The sequence below is a fragment of the Ixodes scapularis genome, unplaced genomic scaffold, assembly GCF_016920785.2.
Source record: "Ixodes scapularis isolate PalLabHiFi unplaced genomic scaffold, ASM1692078v2 PGA_scaffold9__187_contigs__length_104089568, whole genome shotgun sequence".
In the NCBI taxonomy this organism is placed as follows: domain Eukaryota; kingdom Metazoa; phylum Arthropoda; class Arachnida; order Ixodida; family Ixodidae; genus Ixodes; species Ixodes scapularis.
This window is the reverse complement of record NW_024609884.1, coordinates 5775645-5794795: the sequence shown is the minus strand read 5'-3', so window position 1 is coordinate 5794795 and position 19151 is coordinate 5775645. Positions and strand designations below refer to the sequence as shown.

At 47.6% G+C, this 19151-nt stretch overlaps 1 protein-coding gene across 1 annotated transcript in view; it reads left to right on the top strand.

Moving 5' to 3' along the window:
• The window catches only part of LOC8027504 (alcohol dehydrogenase [acceptor]), a 47678-nt gene extending 29641 nt beyond the window's left edge, over positions 1-18037 (top strand). The window contains exons 5-12 of the mRNA XM_040206114.3: positions 8290-8433; positions 8514-8617; positions 9923-10093; positions 10228-10378; positions 10542-10681; positions 10856-11039; positions 16837-17065; positions 17658-18037. Coding sequence (XP_040062048.1) covers positions 8290-8433; positions 8514-8617; positions 9923-10093; positions 10228-10378; positions 10542-10681; positions 10856-11039; positions 16837-17065; positions 17658-17784 — 1250 coding nt within the window. The 3' untranslated portion in view covers positions 17785-18037. The remainder of the gene's footprint in view (positions 1-8289; positions 8434-8513; positions 8618-9922; positions 10094-10227; positions 10379-10541; positions 10682-10855; positions 11040-16836; positions 17066-17657) is intronic.
• Positions 18038-19151: the final 1114 nt, after the last annotated feature.

Genomic DNA, 19151 nt, shown 5'->3' with positions numbered 1-19151 from the left:
TAGTGGAACAATTGTTTATTGCCCTAGTGAAATGAGGCTATACTACTTTTGGTGCACAAACCCAGTGCAGATGATGATTAGATGCGCTCAGTAGCGGCTCCGGGAGTCAACAAGCTCGCGCTCTTTTCACTAGACAGCAAAAAGCGACTTTCTGTGCACGCTGCTCCAGAGTAAAAGAGTCACACTCTCATTCACAGAGTCCTGAGATGGTGCGCAAGGACTGAAAGGAGCGCATCATTACGTTTTTCCGGATCGCTGACGAGTAGTACAAGAAAGAAGGGACACACAAGAAGCAGAACGCAAAACGAGCGCTAACTTGCAACTAAAAGGTTTACTGAAAAATTCTACCGAGCAAACATATCTAGTGCACACACACGTGGCACAATGCCATAGCTATCTTGATGAATAACGACAACACAGCCCATTCGGGAAAAAAAACAAAAAAAAACAACAAAGTTATCTTCATGATTCAAGGTGGCAATAGAAACAATTGTCGTGATCCATGTATGTGCACTAAATACAGCGTCATGATGTAACAGGAAGGGCGCAAAATGAGCATTAAAAAGACCAGAATAAGGAAACTGCCTGTACTCTACGCAACCAAAACAGAAAAAAGCCTAATCCCTTTTGATAAAATCACACTCTTTCCATTAAATGAACAAATGCGGCGCTAATACACGAGACTTAGTCACAGTCGTGTATCAGAGCAACTTCTAGCGTCTCCCTTTCCAACCTTCCGTTTCTACGCCTCACCACCTGCACGCCGTAAGATCCCTACAAGGTGAGGTATTTGGACCGCCTGGTCAAATTACTGGGAGTAGGCCTTCCCAGAGCCACCAATGCCTTCTCTGTTGACATAAAGGGACTTTTACTCGGTACCACATAACCAACTCTTGGTACCAGAACATGAGCTGATTGAAGCGACAAGCCCTATTTTCTTTCAGAACACCTGCGGAGTCACAGTTGAGGCTTTTCTAGAGGTTTTATATTGCTGTTTGATTTCCATGCTACTTTGCTTTCATGACAAAGTTTATGTTTAGAAGCGTGGCATTTGTATTGAATCCTGTACTGTGTAAAATATTTCTTACAAAGTTTGAACACTTGATTTTAGTTGCCTTAGTGGACATTAAAATTGTAAAGGTATGTTGATGATTTTATCGTTTTCATTCGTACTCAGTGAGAGCAACGCCTGGACTCGCTAGCCCAGTATATTTAAATGTTTTAGCAGCTGCTCCAACCATTTGAAGGTCACCCTGGAGCTTCCGGTGGAAAGTTTTCAGTTTTTAGACATCCAGCTGTCAGTCAACTCTGCTGAACATGTGTGCTGGATGTACATGCCACGGAAAAAAAGTCCCTATTGCCTTATGACTCGGCCCACTCGAAGTTGATTAAGAGGAGCATCGTTTCATTATGCCTACAGCCGGCACTTATGAAATCCTGCCTGCATATCCTTCACAAGAGTTTCGACCTTCAGGTATCACACCTGAGACAGTCAGGGTTCCCACCATCTGTTTTGGAGGAAGAAGTCGAATCCCTTAAAGGGATACTTCAACAAAATTTGAAATATTCCCGTCGTGTTCAAAAATAGGTTGAATATGATCCACGATATCCGTAAATTACAAACGCACGTTTGTATTTTGAGCCTGGTGGCTGTATTTTTCGTTATAAACGGCCCACTTTGGCAAGCGCTCAGAGAAGGCCCAGCGGAGACCACGTGACATCCAACGCAGTCGTGACGTAGGTCGTCTCGGGACGAGCAAAAGTATGGCGAGGCTGACGTCGAGAGGATGGCCTAGTCGTTCCAGCCACCGATGCGGCTGCTTTTGTTCGAATTTTGAGTGACGGATTAATCTTCTGTAATCTTGTAGGGAGACAATAGCGACTTCTGCGACACACAAAAGGCATTCTCGGGAAGAGGGGAGTTCCTCCTGCCCCTCTTCTCTCGTCGTGGCCGGAGGCGAGACAACCTCCGTCACTAGCTGTCAAGGTTCCTAGACGGGCACTACAAGCAAGGCGTTAGCAACATCCACCAGGTGCTCTTTGGTAATCGTTTAATTCGTTTTAAAATTCCTTTTCGCGACTTTTTTAACACATTGGTATGTTCGATGTGATGCTGCTCCTTTGAACACAGACTATAAAATGAGCACCGAAATTTCGTTGTAGTATCCCTTTAAAGGAACACTGACAGGGTATTTACGCTTGCCAAGGTTTTTATTTGTATATGATACATGAGAGCCCAGCTACACAACACAATTTGCGGCTCGAAATTCGTTTTCTTTCCGCTCGAAAACTGGACGGTTTGAGTCGCACTCACCCTCTTCTCCATGGTCGCGTGCTGATTTCTATGGTTGAGACACAACCACCAAAGATAATCAAAGTCGTGGGTAATCGAAGGCACTTACCCGATGCTAAATAGACAAAAAATATGATGCCCATTTTTCGTGGCTTGTAAAAAGCTGCAACTATGTTGAATGAAAAAAAAAAAAAGTTGCGAAACCATGCGATTTTTGGTAACTTTCTCTATATTTCTTCTTCCCCAGTCCAGTTTCAGTTTCAAGCAGTTGCATTTTTTTACTTTATAAAAAATATATGTGACGCTGTAGCAAAATATTGATAGGGTAGTCTTCTGGCACCATAATGTATTGCCTGGCAAAAAATAAAAGCAATTTTTGGGGGGTGTCACTGTCCCTTTCAGAAGTTAAAAGCCATATTACTGTACTCAGGAAACATCACAAAAAAATTGAAGTCATGCCTTATGTACATAAAATATTGCACAGCTTGAAAAGAGTAGCAGCCAAATTCTGTGTGGTTGTCATCGTTACGACCCTTTGCAAGTTCTCCAATATCTGCAATGCTCAGGGGACCCAAGGTTAAGTTGCTGGTTTGTGGTAAGAGGCATGGTAATCAGTGCGGCCTCACTTATCAATGGTTATGGTTCACACCTGCCAATGCACTGCAAAGCTTATGGATGTTCATCTGCATTGAACGGTGTGCAAGTGGCAAAGCATAGGAAAGGAAGTGGAAAGAGAGATGCTAGAAGCGGCTCCGATACATGACTGACCAAGACTCGTGTATTCGCATCTGTTCTTTCGTTAGAAAATAGTATTTTATTTTATTTTAAAATAGTATGATTTCATTGGTAGGGATTAGGCTTTCTTTTTTTTTTTTGGTTGCATAGAGTGCAAGGTTTCCTTATTGCGATTTGTTTTTAATGCACTTTTTGTGCCCTTCCTGTTGCCACGACGCTGTCTATTGTGCAGTGCACATACATGAATCACGACAACTTTGTTTCTATTGCCGTCTTCAATAATGAGATAACCATTATTTTTTCGTTATGCTTCATATTTTTTGTTGGGTGTATTTGCGCGCCTTGTGTTGCACTGCCAGTGCTCGTGATGTATACTTGCTTTCGTGCTTGCCTGCTTGCAAGTGCAATGTGCCTGAAATAAATGGATGGATTTCTAAAGTTGTGTGCAGGGAGTTTTGTTGTCGGGTCTGCTGCATATATAGTCGACCATGCTGATCATCTGAGAATGTCTTGCCTCGTATATTTTCCCTACTGGTTTCAGAAAAATTAGGCATTCCATGATTTGACTGCACATGGCCCAGTGTAGGTCATGCAGCCAGAAGTGTCAGTATTCTGTAGTGGAAATTTGGGTTGATGGAACCTCGCAAGTGGTTAACATCACCAAGTTTGGAAAAGAGGACAAACTGAGATGAGAGTGCTTATTTTTGTAGCTGCTGGAAACAGAAACGTCAATGGCAATGTGCCCAACATGTAGTGCATCTTTTTGCGGCTGCATTTTGAAACCCTGTTGCTGAAGCAAAGTTCACGCTAGCCGAGCTCGGTTTCCCTTTATGTCTAGACTACCTATTCACCAGTGAGGTGCCAGTTTGGCCAGCTTTTTGTAGTCGCAAAGAAAGATGGAGGTCAGGCAGGCAAAGCCAGCCCTCGCACAGGGGGGCTATGTTGCACGTTTTGGACTCCCAGGAGACTAGGGAGAAGGAAGTGACGTCAACAACGCTCGCTGGATGTTGATTGGTGTAGTCGCTGATGACAGTATCTGCAGAAGCTGCCAAGACACGTTCATTCAGACCTACGTCACTTCCTTCTCCCTAGTCTTCTGGGAGTCCAAAACGTGCAACATAGCCCCCCTGTGTCGAGCACAGGCTCCAAGTCACTCGGGCAAAACTATCGGAGGCTTGCGGACACGTGTGAATACAATCCTATGAAGATATTCTGAGGTAAGCATAGCTAGGTCAAATGTGACACCTGCTGTCTGCAGCATGCGTACACATAACAGTGGGCATATCACATTGCAGAGGCTAATTGGTAAGCACAGCGAGGACGACCCTTGACATCAACCAATTCATTCACACACGTGCCCAGTCGTCGCTGCAGGTGAGGACGATGACAGTAGATGGCCAGTCGGCTTGTAGAATATTTTCTTACTGCCCGCTTCCTTCGCTAAATTTGTAACAATCGCTACGTCACTTCGCGTCACTCCACTGTGGGTGTACGAGTGCGTGCACGCTGCCCGCGGACATGCTTCAGCCCCTCGAGTGATCGCGCAAAAAAAAAAAAGCACTGGTCGAAGCAGCTGCGTTTACGCTTTAGTACCTTTTCCAGTGGAGCACAAAAAAGCTGACATCGGGTATAGATCAATTTCGCCGCAGGCTTACAGGCTTGACAATGCACTTCTCCATTTCGACTAGCTGCGGGGAGCGCGATTGATTCTTGCAGAGGCGTGACAGTGTATATGCAAAGCACAATTCAGACGTGCACTCGCGGTCCAGATCACCGCTTGTGCTCCGTTGGCGTCTCATACGTACCTGGCGCGATTCCTGTTGAGGCCAGCAATGGGCGAATGATGTTACACCCGTGAATAATGCTGCCAAGGGGCGAGTTGGGCATCGCTGTAGGGCAGACTCACGACCAACTCTATATAGAGTTGGTCGTGGGCAGACTACACAACACCGCAGCGGCGCGTCGTTCGAATGAAATAAAACAATAGCTACACTGGACGTTTTAGCGAAAGCCAAACGAGCTGGGTTTATTTTCAGGCCGTAAATGACTTCGGAACGCTGGCAGCGGTCACGGGTCCTTAGGCCTAAACACACCCTTCCGCCCTGGCGTACGTGAACGTTACGGCAGAAAGCATAAAACGGCCGTAGCGTAGCTGCCCAGTCAGCATTGAGACCTGTGCGCGTATGTTATCCAGTTTCACACCAACGATACCTTCCAATATCTAGGACTGCACCAATGCACTTTTTCGACTGGGGCGCGGAGTACTCCAAAACAAAACAGTACGGCGTCTGCTCAACGGCGGTGGCGGGGGGGAGGGGGGCTGCACGCAGCTTAGAACAGCCCGTAGCGCAGGCGTACCACGTGACTGCGCCAGCCAATCGCGGTATTCTTCCCTCCTCCCTTTCCTCCTCTCTCTCCTTCTTTTCTCTCTCGCGGGGCTCTGCCGGGGGGGGTCTCATAATACGCGGCCGGGCCTCCCACGTTCACACGCAGCAACCAAGTGCTAGGATTTTTAATCATCATCATTACCTTTTAGGTTTCTTGCACTATTCAGACACAGAGTTATGCGCTATAAACGTGTTTTAGACATTTAAATGACGTCGAGTTAGTATTACTAACTCATCTTTCTGAAGCGATTTATTCCCAAAAAAAAATATTTTTTTCAAACCAGACCCAAGTCCTTAGTTGTCATCATTAATCCTCATCACCGCTTTAGAATGTGCGTGAAAATATCGCGTCCCTGATTGGCTGCTGCCGCTTCAAACGTCCTCGAGTTGCTCCGTGTTGCTCGCTTGTTTCGAGCCGGACCCGATCTCAGCAGTTCGTGTCGATCTATACTCTGTTTCACCTTATGATGTACCGCAGGAAAGGCTACAAGCGCGAGCTCCTTGGTGTGGGCCACATCTCGGCGGCACAAGCAGTCGTGACTTAAAGGGCTACTCCACCGATTTTTTCATTGTCTCTGATTTGCTTGAAATTTTGCTAAACTAACCAACAAACATCGCGAAAATAGTATCCCAAATATTAAGTCAAAATATTGTTTTTTCGCGAAGTTATTGAATTTACAGTTTTGGTCCTCACCGTGTTTTTCAAGCTCGAAGTCTCTACTGGCAACAGTGAAAAAGTGACGTCAGTGGAAGGCAGGGGTTCACTCTTTGGGCTGTAGATTTTGTTTTAAACTGATTCGAAGCAGTTTCATGGTGTCAAATGAATGCTTGGGAAGCTCGCTGCAGTACCCGCGCTCCAGCACGGAGCAAATGATCGGCATATTCTATTTTTTGGCTGCTTGCTCGACTGGCAAGCCTGCCTGCCACTGACGTCAGGGCCCTGAAAAGCGCGAGTATATTTGAATGTTGGTTTTTGCATCATTTTCATTTGCCGATTTCGCAATAACTATTATGAATTTCGCGATTCTGAATAGCATACCGGAGAGAGTAAAGGCCGGGGAGTCAGAAAATATAGTTAGTTGAGGTAGCTCAAAAAATCGGTGGAGTACCCCTTTAAAAGCGGCTGCCGACGCTATGAGCTCGCGCTTCTAGCCTTCGCTGCGGTACAACATAAGGTGAAACGAAGGATAGGGAAAGCTAGGAAAGAGCCCGCCAGCAACCCCAAAATAGACCCTTTCCGAAATTCAGTCTGGCCACTTCGATAGCTATCATCACCAAAGTGTGTATCATCTGCCCATGCGAATGGTGGCCTCTTGTTGGCTGGTGAAGGAAGAATTTGAAGATAGGAACCGATGCGGAGCCTGAGCATCCAGGCACGTGTGTATAGTTTGTTTTATGTCACCGTGTCGAGACATTCTATGTGCTACGCATTTCAGGCTGTCATGTAAGTCCTTGGAATGCTCAAAATGCTACCGAATTTTTTTAATTATTATTATTATTATTATTATTATTATTATTATTATTATTATTATTATTATTATTATTATTATTATTATTATTATTATTATGTGTGCGCAGAGCTATTGCCAGCAGTCTTGCATACGGCGTTTTAAGATATGGAACTACTATTCTTTCCAATTGCCCCATAAGATGGCAAGTACGCATCGATAATATTCTGCGGAACTTGCTCAAGAGCGTGGCATATACCTGTGATTTGACAGAATGCGGAAGTATCTTTGAGTATCTTGGTTTACCTTCCTTCCAAAAGAATTTAGTTATTTTGCGCCACTTTTGGGTGGATAATTAAAAAAAACAAAAAAAAAAAACATTCATGCCCTCCAGAGTTCAAAGAGATAGTCCTCGCTATGTTGTACCTCATTCTTATACTCGCTACGGACAAGCTACTCGTAATATTTATCTCCCAAAAATATTGAATTCGCTTCCTGATGCCATTTTTACGCTTACCTCAAAAAAGCAACTAATAAAATTCCTAATTGATTGAACTTTAGCATAACTACTGGTTAATGTTTTTCTTACCTTTTTCTTTTTTTTGCCAACCTCGTCGAAACCTTTTGATTTTACCTGTATTAATCTCTATGGTGTTTGTACCGGTCCACTGTAACTGACTATCTCTGTCCGTGGCATGTATATATCTATATGCATACTTTGTATGTATTTCTATATGTACCTGTACATATGTCTATAATGTTTCTACCGGTCCACTATGATTGACTCTCTCTATCCGTGCCATGTACCAAAGTGACTGACTGCCCGCCGCCCCCCCCCCCCCCCCTCCCTCCCCCCCCCCCCCCCCCCCCCCCGGAAAACTATGATTGTCTATCGGTGTTAGTTTGTCAACTAGGTGTGTATCTAATGACTAACTGCCTCTTCCAGGCCATATCCCACAAGCCTACTTTGGCTTTGACGGGCCCGAAAATATCGGAAACAAACATGAAAGCGGAATAATAATAATTATTATTATTATTAGGTGTCCAGGAAACCGCATGGTCGTTCCTAGACACCTAATAAAAATTATTATTGATTCTTGATGATAATAATAATAATAATAATAATAATAATAAATAATATAAAACTAGCTTCGCGATTGAGATCTTAGCGTTCTTACAGGCATGTACAAGTGGCCTCGAGACGACCAGGGATGACCAGCACTCTTGTTGCCAGACAAATGAGAGAAACTGAGATTCGACGAATGCACGCAGGTAGCCTTTGTATATGTTCCACTAACAAACAAGAGCTCAAAGTGCATCTTCTATCTTTCCTATACAAGCTTCGATTCGACCTCGAGAGATGTCCGAAATGACACCAGGGAATAATGGGCGCTGAAAGGTCTTGTCGTTTTCTTCCCTCTCGCAGATCGCGAAGCGCCAGATGCGCAGATTCCCGTGTCTCGGTTGAGTTGCAGCTCCTCACAGCTGTGCTCCTCATTTAGGGATGCGGCTATACAACTCGGAGTATACAGCCACCGAACCGGGGACCACGACAACCTTCTCCTTCAAAGTAGCGTATTTGACTTGACTGACTTCGTATCGTTGACCCAAAGGGCTCACGCTTCTCATCGTATCACTCGTCTTCCGTAGACAACATTTACAAAGGGAAGAGATGGACCAGTTACGACACCTACGTGAAGCCCGTACTAACGCACCCGGGTCTGCGAATCTTCACGGGAGTTCAAGTAACCAAGGTGACGTTCTCTCCTACAAAAGCACATTTGCGTCGTCTTTGCAAGGCCATTAGAGTGTACATAATCCAAATACTGCATGCGGATTAAGAAAATGCATCAATAAAATCAAGTACAAAAGCCGCGGAAAATCATATGGGCTGGGGATGGGGATCTGAGTCTGGGTCTCTAACGCGCCTAGCGGGTAATAAGAAGACCCGGGTTCGGACCCCAGTCACACCGTACATTGCTTTTCCGTTGTTTTTTTTAATTTTATTTAATTAATACGTTTTATTTATTTGCACACCTATTTGGATTTTTTTTAAACATCTGTATACACATGTTACGACGACAGTTAAGCGTCAGTTGCTCGAATTTTCAGTGCACACATTGTTGATGGATTACGATTGTCACAAAAATGTGCCTCTAGAATACGCTATATCGAAAACAAGATAATACTTATAGAACAGGGGGCCCCAACTCTTTTGGTCCACCAAGGAGCTTGGGGCGTCGCACTGCGACGACGCCCGAATCGGTTTGGGGACAGTGTTGCCAGATGATCCCACCAAAAACCGCTAAACGGCTGGTAGGTATATCCCAAATATAGGCAAAGCCGTAAAATAAATAGAGCCAAAATAGCCAAGACTAAAAACAATTATTTTTAAGCCTTTTATTGACAATTGTTTACACACATACAAAAAACGTTACATTCTCTTTTTCAGCCCTCATATGAGCTACATTGTGTGTACATTATGTCACTTGTGAATTAAAAAAAAAAAATCTTCGGAAGGATGAAAATCCGTACAACACTGACCCTTCCTTCACAGGGACAGCTTTATTGCATTACCTTTCCACAAAAATGCCTCAGGGCGCATCCTTGTTGTCTTTGTAAACGCCGCACAAGCGTTTTTTTTTTTTTTTTTTTTTTTTTTGCCGCTGTGGCGAGGGCCAGTATAAAGGGCTCTGGTGAGGGCGCGCGAGCTCGACTGACCTAGCACGTGACGTGTGGACTGTGCCTTTCATAAACATCTCAATGGGGAGTATTCACTAAACGCCGTATTTGTGGGTGCTGTTTAGAGCGCGTGCTCAGAACGAGCCCACATCAATAGGGTGCTAAGGCCGGCACTTTTAATGGTGCGGAATGCGCGTTGCAAAAGAACTGTGGAAGCTCGCCATCAGCACGCGCTCAGCATTCGCGCACACAACTATGGCCGCCAGTGAATACTCCCTACAGCTCGAATAAAACGGGAGCATCCAGTTTGAATCAGGCGCGATGAAAGTGCACGCGCTGCGTTACACGAACTCAGCGGACGCCTGTTCGTCAGCCAGGTCCTCTTCGACGGAGTCACAGCTGTGGGAGTCGAGATGGTGACTTCGGAGCATCAGACGCACCTTGTGACTGCGAAACGTGACGTCATCTTGTCTGCTGGTGCCATTGGTTCTCCTCACCTACTCATGCTATCTGGCGTTGGGCCTAAAGACGAGCTCGCCCGGCTCTCGGTACGTGCTGGATTGACCTCTCGACCGGGCACAGCACTCGCCCAGTGATTTATACCGCCTCCCGCCCAACTTTTTACGCAAAGCACAGAAATTTACTGTAAACCCCCCGCGGGTTCGTGTTGCACCAATTTCAGATCCCGGTTGTAAGCGAGGTTGAATGGGTCGGCAAAAACCTCCAGGACCAAGTGGCGGTGCCCATGTACTTCAACATGCGCGCTCCCATCAGCATCAACGAGTACAAAGTCAAGAGCGTACGCCAACTCTGGAACTATCTGTGGGGCGAAGGCAAGTTCAAAAGCGGACTGCAGAGAAATGAGCAGGACACGTAGCCTGTTGCGTTCACGCATACGAACCTTCCTATTGAAATCATCAAATTAAAAAAAAAAGAAGAGGGGGGGGGGGGGGGTTATATAAAGATTGTCACTCAGAGGGGGAACATTTTGAGCAGGTCTTTTAGCATCCAGTGGAGTAGAGGCCGCCCTTAGGACCGAAGGACATGACCGGGCCTCGGAAGCACTCTTCATGCTCATTAATATCGGCTCCGTAAATGAAGACATCTTCCTGAAAGTATCGAATCAATATCTAGAGGTAAGTAAACATTTCTCGAGGGTCACTCTCGTTTGGGCGTGGGTTGCTATACCATGTTTCACAAAAAGAGCTTTTATACATCTTATGAATTTAAAGCCTCACACCCAGGTTACGTGGATGATCGGCAATAAATGCAAGCATCCTCCAATTTATGTGTCCCTGCTTACGAAATAGGATTTCAGAGCCTCCTATCCAGATACGAAGAACACTTCCAAGGAAGGATTCGTGATGCTCGTGTCGTGCCTTCACCCGAAGTCGACGGGGCACGTGACTCTTAGCACCAACCGTGTAGCCGATCCACCCAGAATCGATCCCAAGTACTTCACTCATCCGCACGACCTGGAATGTACCGTAAACGGTAAGCACTTTCATAGTAGTTGGACATCTTGGTATCTCCTGCTGAGAAACCACCGAGCGAACGAGGTTCCTCTGTATCGGGGAAAAGACTATAGTGATGAATCGACACCGTTCAACTCGCACTCCGACTAACTATATACCTTTCTCAAAAAAAAAAAAAGTCTCCGAGTTGATTTTCGTGCAGAAAACAGAGACAGCCAACCACGGCGAACAAGTTTCATAATATGATTTTAAAATGCACTGCGAACAATGGGCAAGTGAAACGACATCGGTCCAGTGGCATTTTCGAGAAGCTTCGTCCTTCGCTGGCGTATGCGACACACAAGTTCGCCTGCTCTTTGCGCACCTCGTGACTTTTGTTTACCCGTCATATGCGCCCACGTGTGAGTCGCTTTTCCACGACCTCAACTGAGGACAGCGAGCGCTGCCTCGTCACCTTCTCTGCGTGTTTTCTATGTTGCCGTTGAATTGGCGTGCTTCTCGTTGCGTGCCGATGCGCCAAAGATGCATTTTGGAACGCTCGCTTGCCGTATAGTTGGACGCGTGATTATCTGACTGGGGTTCAGCAGGAAAGGGAATTTTTCTTTAGAGCCATAGCCTCCTATATACTGACAATCTGTGGCAGATCGCTACGAGAAGCGGCCGCCAAAATGGAAAAGGTGGAGCGCGGCAGACAACGGATGAGAGGATGGATGGATGGATGATGGATGGATGAATACGGCTGAGCCCTTTGGATCGGGCGGTAGCTTACGCCACCTAGGAAAGCCACGTTACTGGCGCCCCGCTGCGGCGAGGCGCCGAAATACACTTCTCCCCAGCGAACGAGTGTGTTTCGGATCCTCGACACTGCAAGAGCTGTGCGCTGAAGTCCAGGTTCCCCTATAAATGCTCTGTGCGACCAGATCCTCGCGCTCCCAATCTGCGACAGGGCACTCTATGGCGCCGGCGTCAAACTGCCAGTCTTTGTGAGTATAGAGGAGGCTATGGTTGGGAGCTTAAGAAACGCGTGTCCCGAGAATCTTGTCAGCAGCCAATGAGATTGTGCCGATAAGAACAGAGACGAACCAATCACGAAGCAAGAAGCGTAATCTGACCACGCCCTAGGTTTCTTTAGCTGTCATAGAGATTCATGCATCATGACAAGGCATTTCTTTTTCCTTTTAGATGCGGAGCATCTCTTGCTCGGGCTATGTCCCGCGGCGTCGTAGTCCGCACTCACACTACGCATGCGCAACTCTCCTCGCTGCGCGTGCGTTCTCTCTCTCTCCAACAGCTGCGCGAAGTGCACGCAGCTACCAGCTGCGTCCCTCTCTCCAACAGCTTCGCGTGCGTTCTCTCTCTCTTCAACAGCTGCGCGAAGTGCACGCAGCTACCAGCTGCGTGCACTTCGCGTGCGTTCGCTTCTACTCACACCGCGCGCGCAGGCGCAACTCTCCTCCTCTAGTTTCTTCTCCTTCAAGTTTGAATATAAGCAGCGGTAGCGCGCTGCGCGCGTTCAAGGGGAGGAAGTGGCCGAGTGGGCTAGCGCGTCTCAGCTCGGAGCGTGGAGCGAAAGCTTGCGCTGGGAACCTCCTGGGTTCGAGTCCCCGCCACCCCCGCCCGTTTCGATCAGGATGAGTTTCGTACCGGCACGCGTTCATGTGATGCCTACTGCGTGATGCACGTTAAGAATCCCAGGTTAGCGGTTGTACTGCACTGGCTAAGTTTCTCATCTACAGCTAAGAGACCGATTACCCGTTGAGGCGCATCTCCATCAAGGCTGTATAAACATAAAGAGCAAACCAGTTGACCGCTGTTGACTCCACTTCACTCCGTTCTTCCGATGAAGTGTGATGGAACGATGCTCCGCATCACCCCATGGTTCCCCTCGGGAAGATGGTGTAATTTTATTTGAAAGGACAACGCTGGTTCAGACATTTGCGTCGACTGAGTTCCGTTGCCTCGCGTCGCGCCCTGCCCTCATCGTAAGCAGTCGGTGCTATTCAAACTGCAAACGTCCGAACCAGTCGGAGCGTTTGATGTAACCAATGGCAATCATCCAACAAACTATGCCATCTTACCAGCGGACTTAGTTTTCTGGATACCAAAGCCACGCGTGAGTTTACTTCGTACATGCTGAGCCGCGATTCAACCCCAGGGTTGCGCGACTAGCCGCTTGGTAAAACTTCTACAAAAGGTGCGAGTCTGTTGCATTGTGCATGAGGTCGCCGTTTCGAGGAATATAACTTGTAATATTTGAACGCACATCGTACCGCCCAAGTTCCACAAGTGACAGGAATCAGGTTTGCAGCGGGTGGCTTACATGGGTTAAGGAAGAGGCTTTTATCTACTGCTGGATTGCGTTCAAACCCTGGGTGCCATCTTTCTCGGGCAATTGCTCTAGGAGATTGTTGTTGGAGTATAAGTGTGAAATTTCTATCGTGCTCTGTTTGCCCCAAAAATGCACCCGAAACGTGTTTTTGAAGCACGCGTAGTTTGTGGGCTGTTTTTCATCGTGTCTATACCAACTAACCCAACTCCCCACATTGCCCCAATTCATATAGCGAATAAAATACATTATTTATAGGCGCCATAAATTGCAGCAGCACTGTGCGAAACTGCGGGAGTGATGGCCGGGATCGCCTGTTTCAGACGGCGCTTTCCGAGTGCTCGAACAATACAGGCACACGCCTTTCGTAATGCTGCACGCTGCTCGGGAAGATGGTGTATTGCAACGCAATTGCTGAACCGCTTTCGGCGCTGTTTTACAGCGGGAGCTGTTACGGGCTCTTCCCACCACTGGAATTGACGTCTGTTATTGATGTTGTTGTTGGCAATGTCGGGAGTGTGTCATCGATGTTGCAAAAGCCTTAAAAAAAAGGACGCCCGCCGCCTCTAGCGGGAGTCTAACCTGGGTCCGCTGCGGGCGAAGCGGAGGCGTTAACAAACCCATCCTTGTAGGCTTCGTTCCAGCAGCCGACGCTACAAGCGGGAGCTCCAGGCTTTCAGCGTCCCTGCCAAGCCCGCGCGATTGTGCAGTGCAAGCACCGTTCAGGGCCACACGCTCGTGCTTGTAGCATCGGCTGCGTCTGGGCGACGAAACCGTCCGATCCGACGTCCGACCGCGCAATACGACGGTCGGAGGCGAGGGTTTTCAACGCTCTCCAATGCTACGAAAACCCTCGCCCCCCCAAGGTCATTCCGGCAGTCCGCACGTCGGATCGGAAGGTTTTCGTCGTACATGTGTTTCGCGCTTTAAAGGAGCTGTGCAACGATATTCAGTTGGAATGTTTTTCACTATACACGAGCTTACTGGCACTAGTGGGAGTCAAGGATACTCGCACGCAACTCCGCTGGCCAAGAAACTCCTTTGTTGCGGTGTAATTTCAAGGACAAAAGCGATCATTTTCATTCAATCTCTCCTTTGCCAAATTTCATGACGTAACGTGGGTATCGCAGTACACCTATATGACGATATTTGAATGCTGTTCATAGATTGGACCCGAGCATTGCGTGGGCACTCAATTTGGGCTCGTGATAATTACTAGCTCAAGAAGCAATCGGGTAGTGGCCCGTGTCCAATCGCTGCAACGACGACAATAGCCGAGCCCTAACAATATCTGGAACTCAGCGCGTGCCCTGTGCTTTGCCAACCCCAGCGCGTGGCTATGATCAACATTGGCGGCATATAATCGGCTCCAGATCACGTGGCCGCTTGTTCTGGCTGCGAGTTGAGGGGGTGAACGCTGCTCGTTTTTCTTTAATTTTTTTCTGGGACTTCTATTGCGTGGGGTGAAAAACGAACGCGTGTTTCATAGGTCATTAATGTCAGGGATCCGTTCTAAGCGGTATTTGCGCAAAGTACAAAAATTGTTGCATCGCCCCTTTAAGCTGAAACGAAGTATATAGCACCCGATGCTTACTGCACGCGCTCTCTGGAAAAAAGAAGTAGCAAATGAAAAATTCCGTCGCAACACTGTCAATGCCAAGAGCTCGTGGCGAAAGACGCACTGCACGCGCTCCGAAACAAATGCAAAAAAAAAAAAAAAAAATCAGCTTTGGAAGGACAATGGAGCTGCACAGTCGGGGACAAAAGTCTCCAGGACGTGCGAGCTGCGGCTGAAATAGAGTGCCTTCATACACACGCGCGCTTTTGCTTGAGTGGTGACATCTCAGCCATTTTTCCGCCCAATGTTTTTTTTATGCATTTTGAAGTGCGCGCAACCCGGTGTCACTCAGCTCGAGCCCGTAGCTTTGGCTAATGCATAGACGCCATATTACCGCCCAAGTCACGCACCGAATGCACGAAAGCGTCACGCGCTGGCACATTCAGGGCAATAATGGATGTCTTCACCCTGAGACAGACAGACATGTAGGCACCCTAGGCTGAAACGCATCGCTCTGCCATCTGCCGGCGGGTCGCCTGGTTTCGAGATCACACAAAAGCGCATGCGCGTCCTACTCTGTCTGCAAACATGTCTGTTTTCCCGCTCTTCTGCGGCACAGTGCCTAACTCGGAATCGGGCGCGTGGTACCGCCTCGGAGATAGCGCTGGCGGCTGACGACGTCTGCTACACATTCCGAAACTCGAGATACCGCCTGGGGCATTTCGCCGCATTTCGCCGTGTCAGCGCACCTTGCTTTATAACCAGTTGAGCTCATCGCTCAGTTGAGATGCCGTGACTTCTTGCTTGATATGTGCCATGTCAGTAAGCGCTATCTCCGAGGCGGTACCACGCGCCCGATTCCGAGTTAGGCGCCGCGCCGCAGAAGAGCGGGAAAGCGCACATGTTGTCAGGCACAGTAGGACGCGCATGCGCTTTTCTGTGATCTCGAAACCAGGCGACCCACCGGCAGATGGCAGAGCAATGCGTTTCAGTCGCAGCTCGCGTGTCCTGGAGACTTTTGTCCCCGACTGTACAATAGAAAGTAATGGCCGGCCGCAACTCGGCAAGCCAGAGTAGAAAGGCTTCCGCCATCTATGAGCGACGGCGGCAACCAGATACGTGGCTTGCCGCCGTCGCTCGTAGATGGCGGTAGGTGTCCAAAGTTCGGGACACACCCTTGGGTAAACAGGCCCTTAACAGCTCCGCTGTAAAAAAAAGAAAAGAAAAGCGTTTGGAACAGAGCAGAGAGGAGCGTCTCCATCTCTGAAGGCGCGTTCCCACCGGCGATGCGATCTAGTCGCGCGATAACTTTCATCACAAAAGCGACCATCCCGGGCAAAAAGCGACGCGATTTGAGCAGTCGCTTCTCGACCCGACTTTTTTGCGATGCGATCTAGTCACGGAGCGGCTGAGCCAATCAACGGCGTTCGGAGCGAGAGTTTTCAAGAAACGACTCGCCAACGAAGCCGTTGGACTCACTCATCGCGCACGCCCGTGTGACCATCTAACTTTTTTTGTGATGCGATCTAGTCGCATCGCGCGACTGCTTACATCGCCGGTGGGAATGCGCCTTGAGGGGGGGTTCTGTGGTGGCGTCGATCGGCACAAGCGGAGAGCGCGTGCCGAATGGCGGCCAGTGCGCAAGAAATGTAATACCAAAACTTCACGTTGTGTGATTGCGTTTTCTTCTGTCGTCCGATGCAAGTCGGATGCCAATTATTTTGTACCGAGCACTCTTGTTCACGCAGCTCACGGTGCATGAACGCGACACCGATGCCCAACGACCTCGCCGTGACTTGTCGCAGCTGTTCGCTCTGACTGTATACCGTGGATGAACACAAAACTGCCCAATGTTTGCTTGGTTTGCAACGCAGAAGTTCGGCACGCGTAAGCGAGGCAAGAAGATGCTTTCACAAATATGCGGCTTTGCAGCGATGAAGACTGCGTCGCGGTTGGCGTCCACAGCACCGCTTGCCAAGCTGGGAGTTTCGCTGCACATGCCCAAGTACCGCTACTGCACAAGCTACGAGCCCTCCATGGAGAACACGGAGTACCTCCAGTGCTGGGCCCGGGCGGCAGCCATGACGATCGGTCATCCAATGGGAACGGTGGCCATGGGAGACCTCTCGGATGAGTCCTCAGTCGTCGATGCCGAGTTCAGGTGAATTCCTTGCTTCCAGTCAGGCGTTGGTTTGCTTACGGCCTCAGAAAAGAAACGGCATCAGAAAGCGAAGGCTCTGCCTCCCGGACGGGGGCATTTCTCGTCCTGAAAAGAAATCGAAGAGGAGAGGAGAAAAGAAAGATAGAGAAAAGAAGTAGCTTCGAATCATAGTAGAAAAACCCAGAGACAAGGAGCTAAAAAGGACAAGAACAACACCGTCCTGTTCTTGCCCTTTTTAGCTCCTTCTCTCTGGTCTTTTCTACTATGATTCGTCACCAGCTCGCCCGCGTCCTTACTCTAATTTTCCTAGCATCGAATGAGTTAGTGAAGTTAAGTGTGATTATGTGTAGTCGTGCCGTTATGTTTGGACATCACCGCAGCTGTCATGTGGATGAGTTGATTGAAACATTTCGTTTACCCATGCTTTCCGTGGGTTTCTGGCATAAAACCACTATCAATCAATCAGTGTTCGATTGTATGCAAAATAATTACGCAAGCTTTAAATGGGGGCATCACACAGCGACGCCCCAAGCTGCTCGTGGTACCCGAAGTGTTGATATTCTATAAAAGTCTCTATTATGTACCTTTCCAGAGTGAAAGGCACGCAGAACCTGAGGGTGGTGGATGCATCTGTGATACCGTCTCAACTGTCAAGCACTCCGCACGCCACGGTCCTCCTGCTCGCCGAGAAGGCAGCTCAAATAATTGGACGTGCGTAACAGATACAGGGCCCGAATAAAAACGGACGGCACCTCCACAACCGAGGCCCGATAGCCTTCTCAGGACTCCTCCCACATTCCCGAGTAAGAGCTGTGCAATGAGGTCAAGAAGTGTAACTGTGTAATGAGAGCATTGGTGTTTCCTTCCTTCTGGAGAGCTCGACCCCCTCCGTTTTCAATCCACCTGAGCTTTATTCGGGCTCGCTCGATACAGGGCTGATGAATACACTTTAATAAAGACACTATACGCGTATTCACAAAAAAAAAAAAAAAAAAGAAAAACGACAAAACAACGTAGTAAAAAAAGAACGGCTCTATGCGGAACGTTGTGCTATATTATGTGCATCTTAGATTAGCTTTGTTATTTTATCAAGACGTACACGTTTCAAGCCCCAAATGCAACGTTTCTTACTACTGAAAACCAAATCTTGTAAGAACCACTCCTCGCACCGCACGAAAAATGCGCAGAACTTTCTTTTTTCTTGATGTGACAACGATCATAGACCTTTTTGTTTTTGTCAACATGTCCAACGGTCACAACCAGTGGACGTATGGTTGTGAGAGTTTTCGTGCACACGCACGGGTACTTCGCATTAAGTAGGATTTGTTAATACTGAAGCGTTTGTATTGTTGTTGTTCGAAACCGCTTAGGCCCGGTTTCTTAGCTTACCAGTCGGCTCAACGCGCAGAACAGTAACCAAACATGTGTAGTAAAAAAAAAAAAAAAAAAAAAGTTCGACTCCTTGCTGAGTTTTACTAATTTCCCCCTTTTATTTATTTATTTACAATACCCTCAGGGCCATAAGGCGTTAGAGAGGGAAGTGGGCGTTAAGTACAATGTTTGATACTGCTTCTCGGAATCTGATGGTGTCCTGGATGGTGACGATGTCTTCGGGAAGGTCATTCCAGTCCGCAATTGTATCAGGAAGAGGGGCGTGCTGATGTGCTGTGGAAAAACACTTTGGCCGGGCTATTTTATTGCAATGATCGGGTCTGGAGGAAAGATAAGCCGGTGGGAAAAGAAGAGACTGATTTAGAAGTGGTGAACAAAAAACGTTATGCAGAAGACAGAGACGGAATGTTTTTCGACGGGTGAAAAGCAATGGGAGAGAGAGATTTGATTTAATTAGGGAGACACTGGAAAAACTGGAATAATCGGACTGAATAAAACGCGCAGCACGGTTTTGAAGAGATACAATGTAGTTTGTTAATGTAGTTTGATGAGGATGCCAGATTGAAGATGCGTATTCTAATTTAGACCGGACTACGGCAAGATAGAGGATTGCGTGTACGTAATCCTCTACACGTAATCCTCTATCTTGCGGATTGCAAGATAGAGGATTACGTGTAGAGTTAAGATATATGTA